The 9,780-nt window shown below is 38.1% G+C and overlaps 1 protein-coding gene and 1 pseudogene across 1 annotated transcript in view; one reads left to right on the top strand and one right to left on the bottom strand.

Annotated features, from left to right (window-relative positions):
- CEP128 (centrosomal protein 128kDa) overlaps positions 1-9,780 on the bottom strand; it is a 707,284-nt gene that overhangs the window by 556,425 nt on the left and 141,079 nt on the right. The window contains exon 8 of the mRNA XM_006864786.1: positions 980-1,066. Coding sequence (XP_006864848.1) covers positions 980-1,066 — 87 coding nt within the window. The remainder of the gene's footprint in view (positions 1-979; positions 1,067-9,780) is intronic.
- Positions 3,778-4,731, top strand: LOC102813293 (annotated as a pseudogene).

Genomic DNA, 9,780 nt, shown 5'->3' with positions numbered 1-9,780 from the left:
GGGGATTATAATCAATGTAATGAAACAAGTTATATGAATTGTTGAATGTGAAACTGATGATGTGCCCTGTAAACTTTCACTCAATCCACAATAAAAATCTTAAATTAAAAAAAAAAAAAAGATGGATTGAAATTGACCAAGGACCATACTGCTCATGATCCCTATGTGATATACAAACACCCTCAGCTCCAAAGGGGTAGACAGAAAACATAATATAGAAATATGAACATTAAATCAAGTCAAATTTTTGCATTATCATGCACTACATTGGCTTCACTCTTAAGTCTATTCATCACATCTAAATTCCTTACTAACTCTAAACTGCTAGGCTCCATATGCTCACAAACATGAATTTAAGTTAAAGGTCATTAATAGTTATGAGACTAGAGTATGTTTTCAAATGAATAAGCGCTGGACTGTTAACCACAGGTTGATGGTTCAAACTCATATGGGAAACCCTATATGGGGAACTGACTCGACAGCACTTTACAACAACCACCTTCTATAATGAAAACAAATATGTCGAAAATATCCAGCCTTCAAACAAGTCTTTTCTATACCTGTAGCAAAGTCTAGCTCTTTGAATGGTCCCCATTAGGAAAGGTAAAGCTCAACTCCCCCAGGAAAGCAGAGCAGTTATAGACAAGGTGACAAATTATCTCTACATATTTCTGAGGGCAGTTAACAGCAAATGGCAGAACTATCATACCAACTGACTCCACATCCAAACATAGACTTCACTGTGTTTTAATAAATGATCTTACAGACACATTTCAAGGCACTCATTAATTTTCACTGGACCCAAAAAGCATTATTCTATGAAAGATAACAGCGATGGGTTCAATCATAGCAACGATTGTGAGGTTGGCACAGGACCAGGCAGTGTTTCGTTCTACTGTGCATAGGTTTGCTATGAGTTGGTAATGACTCGATGGCACCTAACAACAACAACAATGAAGGATAACTTTCAAAATCTTACTTGACTCTTCTCAGTTTCCGTTTGTCTTAGCTTATTTTTCATTGCTTCCTCACTGTCATCTGCTTTAGCTTCTTGCTTCTTCAGTGCCTAAATAAAAACAACAGGAAAAGTATTATTCAAAAACATGTGCAATACTGAAAGTCACAAGTAGCATTTATTAAGAAAATGCAGAGGTTATGAGATGGACAAAATCTACAAATGAATTACAGCCGGCTCAAACACTGATTTCCTAAAAACAATTTAGTGGTGATCAAACATACTCAACTTCCTGCTTTTCAAAATAAATTTCCATCCAGTTTCCTTCTCTTTCTAATCTGTGAAATTTTTGTTACATATTTAGAGAGCCTAGATAGCTAACAGTTGTCTTGGAAACAAACACGTTTATTACTGAAATAACATTATTTAAGTTATATTATCTGCTCTATTTAGATAAAATACAGAAACTAACTCTTAAAATTTTTGAAAAATATGCCCAAACAGGATAGAAACATGATTTTTGCATCATTATTGATATTTCACTATGATATATATGATCTTTATTTGCCACATAAATGCTCTTTAAACCATACCTCACACAGAGAAAACATTCTCTTCTGTCTTTCCAACCTTTAATAAAGATGGGAAAAAATAAACCTGAAAATACAAACTTGTTTTAGTTGGCAACCAAAATGTTTGTTTTGGGTTTTTTTTCTGTGTTAAAAAAGTATATATTAACTTTAAGAAGAAAAAAAAAATTACACTTGAAACTGTCTTTCAAGCACCTAAAAGACATTCCATTTGTTTAAAAAAAAAAAAAAAAAAAAAAAAAAACTTTTAGTAATTTTATCATTTAGACTTAACAAGGTCCAGAGGACAAACAAAATGAGACAGGTCAAAATGCCACACAACGTTTCCAACAAGACATATGTGATCAACAGAAAAAAGTCTTTTTAGAGAAGAGCAGAACACTTTTTAAAATGAGTTTGATAAAATATACTCAATCATAATCAATTTCATAAACTTATGAATGCAATAAATATCTACTAAGTACAATTTCTACATGCAAGCTACTGTGCTCACCACTACTATATACACACACACTCACATATATATTTATATATAAAATACCCACCATAACCCCTCATCTATAACATCACTGTCTGCTCTGCCATGACCCCATATTTATGAGCTAAATAGCAATTAGGTTAAAAAAAAATTAAAAAGCTGAGGCACATCAACAATATGAAAAGCAATCTGGGTCAGAATATAATAGAGCTGGCAATTACCACATTGTCAGATACACTAACAGAAGATGAAAACATGATGAAGAGCAGCAGAACCTTGTCAGATATAATGCCAAAAAGTGAAGCCCTCAGGTTGGAAGGCACTCAAAATACAACTGGGCAAGAGCTGCCTCCTCAAATTAGAGTTGACCGTAATAAAGAGAATGGTGTAAGGTTTTTGGGACCTACATTTGCTGATGGAGCACTAACTGAAGATGAGGAGAAACATCTATAAACATCTAGTAATAATCAGAACAAGGAATGTAGGAAGTATGAATCTAGGAAAAGTGGAAGTTATACAAAATGGTATGAAATGCATAAACATCGATATCCGAGTCATTAGTGAGCTGCAAAGGATGGGTATTGCCCAATTGGAATCTCACACTCACATGGTTTACTATGCAGGGAGTGACAAACTGTAGAGGAATGATATCACATCATCATCAGAAAGAACATTTCCAGATCTACCTTGAAGTACAGTGATGTCTGTGATAGGATTATACCTATACATCTACAAGGTAGACCAATTAATACCACAAATATTCAAATTAATGCACCAACCACTAAAGCCAATGATGATTTAACTGAAGAATTCTACCAAAGTGTTCAGCCTGAAATTGATCAACCATGTAATCAAGATATACTGATAATTACTGGTGATTAGAATGTAAAGGTTGGAAACAAAGAGGAAGGATCAGTAGTTGGAAAATATGGCCTTGGTGATGGAAATGATAACGGAGATAATGATAGAAATTTGCAAGACCAACGACTTCTACATGGCAAATACCTATTTTAAACAACATAAAAGATGACTGTACATAAGGATCAAACAAGATGGAATACACAGAAATCAAACTGACTACATCTGAAGAAAGAAAGAGTGGAAATCCTCCATACTAGCCCAAACATGACATGGACAGTGTATGGAATAGATCAGCAATTGCTTATATGCAAATTCAGACTGAAGTTAAAGTAAATTAAAACCAGTCCACAAAAGCCAAACAATGACCTTGAACATATTCCACCTAAATTTAGAGATCATCTCAAGAACAGACTTGATAAATAAAACACTAATGACCAAAGACCAGAAAAGCTGTAGGACGCGAAGAAAGCAAAAGGTCATTAAGAAGATAAGGAAGAAGGAAGAGGCCAAAATGGATTTCAAACAAGACTCTAAAGCTTCTCTACAGAGCAGAGATTCCAAAGCAAATGGAAGGAATGAGGTAATAGAGCTGAATAGAAAATTTAAAGTCCAGCTGGAGAAGACAAAGTTAAATACTATAATGAAAAGTGCAGACCTGGAGTTAGAAAACCAAAAAGGAAGAATATGCTCAGCATTTCTCAGGATACTGAAGAAAAAATTCACACCTCAACTTGAAAGACTGAAGGATTATATTAGCAAAATATTGAATGATGCAAAAAGCATCAAAAGATGGACAGAATACAGGGTCACTGTACCAAAAAGAAATGGACGATGTTCAGCTTTTTCAAGGCCACCACTACTGCTGCTGTCAGCATGTCGGTTCGGTCGCAGAGATCCCACCCGCAATCCAGTTCTGCCGGATCATGCGGCCAGATGACGCCAATGCTGCGGGCAACATCTATGGAGGGACCAGCCTGAAGATGACTGAGGAGGCAGGGGCCATCAGCAGCACCCGCCACTCTAACAGCCAGAACGGGGAGCAAAGTGTGGCTGGCTTGGCCTGAGTCCAGCGCACTGACTTCCTGTCACCCACGTGCATTGGTGCGGTCGTTCATGTCAGCGCAAAGATTACCTATACCTCCAAGGATTCTGTGGAAGTACAGGTCAACATCATGTCAGAAAACATCCACACAGATACAAAAAAAAAGACCAGCAAGGCCAAGCTGTGGTACGTGCCCCTGTAGCTGAAGAATGAAGACAAGGTCCTCCAGGTGCCCCCTGTCGTGTACTCCCACCAGAAGCAGGATGAGGAGGACCACAAGGGGTATGAAGCCCAGACGCTGGAGCGCATGGAGACCAAGAGCCCAAAACCATCAGCTACAACTAGTCCAGCTTGATCCACCTGGTGGGGCCTCTGGACTGCACCGTGTATGGCTTTGAACATGGAGGTGTCACCATGAAGCTCATGGATGAGGTGGCTCAGACCATGGCTGCCAGCCACTGCAAGACCAACGTCGTCACAGCCTTGGTGGATGCCATTAATTTCCACGACAAGATTAGAAAAGGGTGTGTCATCACCATTTCGGGGTGCATGACCTTCACAAGCAACAAGCCCATGGAGATTGAGGTTCTAATGGACGCTGACCCCATGGTGGACAATCCACAGTAGCGGTACTGGGCTGCCAGTGCCTTCTTCATCTACATGTCCCTAAGCCAGGAGGGCAGGTCACTGCCCATACCCCAGCTGTTGCCTGAGACAGGATGAGAAGAAGTGCTTTGAGGAAGGCAAAGGGAGTTACCAGCAGATGATGGCCAAGTGGCAGGGCCAGACAGAGCCCCAGCCCTAGATGCCTGCTGGTGGACACTCGGGCAGTCAATAAAGGGACCCAGAACATGGACTCCCTTAGGAGTTGCCCCCTTTGCCAGGAACCCAATTTATGTTGAGAGCTGGTGTTGAGTGAAGTATTTGTAACACAGTATTAACGTCTACTATGTCCTAAAAACCTATACACCAGTACCAGTAATAAAGCTGTTGTTTGGCTGGGACCAGGTTAAAAAAAAGAGGTAGCATATGAGCAAGATCCAATGATACTGAATGAAGAAGTCCAAGGTGCACTGAAGACATTGGCAAAGAATAAGACGCCAAGAAATGATGTAATACAAAAAAAAAATCTTTTAACAAACTGAGGCAGCACTGGAGACACTGACTGAATCTATATCAAGAAATTTGGAAGACAGCTACCTGACCAATTGATTGGAAGAGATCCATAATTGCACCCATTTCAAAGAGAGGTGGCCCAACAGAATGCAGAAATCATCAAACAGTATCACTACTATCAAAAGGAAGTAAAACTTTGCTAAAGATAATTCAAAAGTAGCTGCAACAATACATTGACAGAAAAATGCCAGAGGTTTAGACCCAAGCCAGACAAGGATGTGTACTGAGGGATATCATTACTGATGTCAGATGGATCTTGGCTGAAAGCACAGAATACCAGAAAGATGTTAACCTGTGCTTTACTGACTACTCAGAGTCTTTCAACTATGTGGATCATGACATGTGAAACCCAAGTTATCATTAAGCCCATTTTATTTAGAGAAAAATTGGGGCACAGAGAGTTGAATAACTTGCCAAAGGTCACTCACCTAGTAATAGAAACAGAATATACATTTGCGCTACCTGGTTCTGAACCGCTGAACTGGACTTACTCTCCTTGCTATTTGAAATAATAGCAACCTTTTTGGTAGTGGTGAAAACTAAATTAATTTGATATTTATTAAAAGACAACTATTTTAATTACCCAATTATAAAAAACATTGACCAAGTACTAAAAAGCATAATGTCTTTCAAGTAGTTATCTTTGATGTGTAATATTTGCTCTGTAGCATAGAGCAACTGCAATTTCTACTACTACTCAATTCTATATGCATGATGCATTTTTTGCTGAGAGGATACGTTTATAAATATTTCATTAGAAAATTATCAGGGAAAATTACTGCTGCCATTTTAATTTTTGTCATGATTTCTCAGTTTTCCCCACTCAATATGTGTACATATGAGAGTATGTACCTATGAGAAAGTGTGTGTGTGTGAGAGAGAGAATGGAAATGTGTGAGAGATAAAGATTTTGCTTCTTTTTTGTCAATTTGTTTCATAAAATTTTGGCTATCTTATTCATCATCATCATTCCAACCTAGTATTAAACTTTTGTAAGTTAACCTTAGTATTTTTCAGTACGTTTCATTAAACTAACCTAGGCTTTTTCATACAGAAGTGATTCTGAGGATGACTTGTTCAAGTCACTTGACAAGTTTCATTAAAAGTATATAAATAGGACATTCAGTTTGGGGCAGGAGAAATGGAGACAAACAGCGGAGGCACAGAAAACCACAGAAGGTGCTTTCCCGAGACAGTTCCAGAGCTTTAGATCTAATATAAAGTAAGGGGAAATAGTTTCAGGTGTCTACCAGTGGAGAAATCTAACTGTGGCTGGTACAAACACAATATCTGAATAAATTGGGATGCTACCTGCGGCCCACAGCCTGAACAGACACAGAGGGTGGGGCCACAACCAGGCTAATACAGCACTAAAGCCATGAAGCAACTTGTGGAAAAAGAGGTCTGACAACTTTTTCAAATTTTCTCTCCTCCTATGTGAAGGAGCTCTGGTAGCATAGTGGTTACGAATTGGGCTGCGAACCTTAAGGTCAGCAGTTCGAAACTACCAGCTGCTCCGCAGGAGAAAGATGAGGCTTTCTACTCCCGTAAAGATTTACACCCTCGGAAACCCTGTACAGGGTCGCTATGGGTCGGAACCGACTCGACGGCACTTAACAACAACAACAATCCCCCTGTTGCACCCTCTCTGCCCAGACCAGACATCTTCAGGCAGGTGGGAGTATACCCCCAAAAGGATCCAATGTTGTGCCCACATGATAAAACTTTCTCACGGCGCAAAGAGAAAATCCATGAAAGCCTCAGCAGTTCCAGCTAATCCACTGGCAGCTTCTTATGACGTCTGACTCTGGGATTTAACCCTAAAGTTGACTCTCCTACTTGGGTGGAAGCCTTTATCCTGCCTTACCTAACAAGAGACAGTAGTTCTGGCCATACAGCCAAACCATATTTGCACCCTATAAAATCCCAGCATAAAAGGAAAGAGGCAACACCAACTACTATATACGAGGACTCAGTCATTTTGAGAATTATGCTGTGCATACACAGATACCTAACAGATTTCAGAGATAAAAAGTGTGAACAATCTTTCTTCCATTCATTTCACAATCTGTATCTGTGCACCTCTAAGGTGGTGACTTAAAGGGGGTGTAAGTGAGTGGACACCCCCATCCAGTGTTGGAGGTTTCTACTGTGCACGTACACTGACCTGTACAGCAAAGGTTACTGGACAGCTCGCTACACTTTGTTTTTGTGTGCTTGTTTTTGCTTTTAATTTGTTCCTGTTTTTGGTCCTGTTGGTCTTACTTTTTTCCTTGGGGTGGGAGCTTTCTCTCCCCACATTACCCAAGACAACACTGCAATCGTGGCCATATAGCCAAGCTACAAGCATACCCCATAATATCCCACCATCCGGACAGGAGCCAAAACCACCTGCTAGGCATTACATAGATATCCAACACTTCCTAAGATTGCTTGCAGTTGAATAATAAGAAACGAAAAAAGGGAAGCCTATCTCCAGATCACATTCACCAGGAGACACTCAGTAAGCTTAACAATACAGCAGTATACATTCATTTAATCATTGAAAACACATCTAACTATTGAAATGTTCAAGAAGAAACAACAAAAGCTTTAGCACACATCCAGAAACAGAAAAGAGTAACAGAGACAAATGAGCTGGTGGCAGGGATAGACTTCTCATTAGAAGAGCAAACTTTGGATCTGCTTGAGAAGGAATTCAGAAGAATGTTATGGAGACAAATCCAAATGCTCCTCAGAGAGGTGGAGGAAAACAAGGAAGAAGTCAGGAAAGTGTTATAGGAGTTGGCTATAGCATTGTAAACAATTCAAAACCTGCAAAAAAGAGGTCCAGACGATTAATAATAAAATATCAGAAATGGACAATACACTGAAAGGGTAAAGGAGTAGAACTGAAGAGATGGAAGCCAGAACCAAGGAGCTGGAAGACAAATCTCTCAATACTGCTAAGATAGAAGAGCAAGCAGAAAAAATGATTTAAAAAATTTGAAGAGAATCTAAGATTCATGTTGGTTAACATGAAGAGGTATAACTTAAGAATTACTGACATTCTGAAACAGGAAGAATCACAGAAGTCCACAGAAGATATACTTGTGGAACTTCTGGTAGAAAATTTCCCTAATATATAAAATACATATAGGAAAAGAGATCCAGGTGATGAGGAGATCAGGTAGATTGTAGGATACAAGAGACTATTATAAATGGAGGGATAAGTTAATAATTTATAAGATAACCTCAAAGAAAGTTAATATTTCACAACATACAGTGAAAATGAATATTTCAGTAGAATATGGACTATTAAAACTAAGAAGAAACTGACAAGAAATAGCACAAAAAAATATTAACTCAGCACAAGAAGACATGCAGAACAAAGTAACAAGCAGCACCACAGAAAACTAACATAATGACAGCAATTAATTCATACCTATTGATAATTACACTGAAAGTAAATAGATTAAATGTACCAATGAAGAGACAGAAAGTAGCAGAATGAATAAGAAAACAAGATCCTTTAATATGCTGCCTGCAAGTGACACACCTTACACACAAAGGCAAAAACAGACTAAAAGTTAAAGGATGGAAAAAAATATGCCATGCTAATTGCAATCAAACATGAGCAGGAGTGGTAATACTAATCTCTGATAAAATAAACTTTAAGGCAAAAACCAGCTTAAGAGATAAAAAAGGACATTATCTCATAAAGGGGTCAATTGAATAAGATGACATAACTATAATAAATATTAACGCTCCCAGTGAATGAGCTCTAAGATATATAAAGCAAACCCTACTAGAATTAAAGAAAGAGATAGGCAAATCTACAATAGTAAGGAGAGATTTTAATATGCCACTTTCGAAAAAGGATAGATCAGAAAGAAACTCGACAAAAATACAGAGGAACTAAACAGTACAAAAATCATCCAACTTGACCTCCTAGATGCATAAAGGGCATTCACCCCAACAACCACACGATACACATTCTTTTCCAGTGCAAATGGAACATTCTACAGAATTGAACACGTATTAGGCCACAAAACAAGTCCCCATAAATCTACAAACATCAAAATACTACAAAGCATCTTTTCCAACCACAATGCTATAAAACTAGAAACAAACAAAAAGCTGACCAAGGAAATAAAGTCAAATATATGAAAGTGAAAAACACCCTGATGAAGAGTGACTGGATAGTAGAAGAAATTAAATGTAAACTCACAAACTTCCTAGAAACAAATGAGAACGAAAACACAGCATACAAAAATCTTTGGGACATGGCGAAAGCAGTGCTTAGAGGACAATTTATTGTGATAATGCGCACATCCAAAAATAAGAAAGAATTGAAATTAACACATTAACATAACATCTCCAGCAACTAGAAACAGGCCAATAGAGGGAACGTACAGTCACCAAGAGAAAAGAAAAAAATAAACTTCAGAGCACAAATAAATGAGATAGAAAACAGAAAAACTATAGAAAGAATCAATAGGACAAGAAGCTAGTCCTTTGAAAGGATTAGTAAAATTGACAAACCATTGGCAAACCTAACAAAAGAAAAGAAGGAGAAGACACAACATGCATTAGAAACCGCATGGGCGATGTCAAACAGAAGCAAAGAAAATAAAAAGGATAATAACAGAATACTGTGAAGACCTGTACTCCAACAAATTTGAAAAATTACAAGAGA

The sequence above is a fragment of the Chrysochloris asiatica genome, unplaced genomic scaffold (genome assembly GCF_000296735.1).
Source record: "Chrysochloris asiatica unplaced genomic scaffold, ChrAsi1.0 scaffold00070, whole genome shotgun sequence".
In the NCBI taxonomy this organism is placed as follows: Eukaryota; Metazoa; Chordata; class Mammalia; order Afrosoricida; family Chrysochloridae; genus Chrysochloris; species Chrysochloris asiatica.
This window is presented reverse-complemented; position numbering and strand designations above follow the sequence as displayed.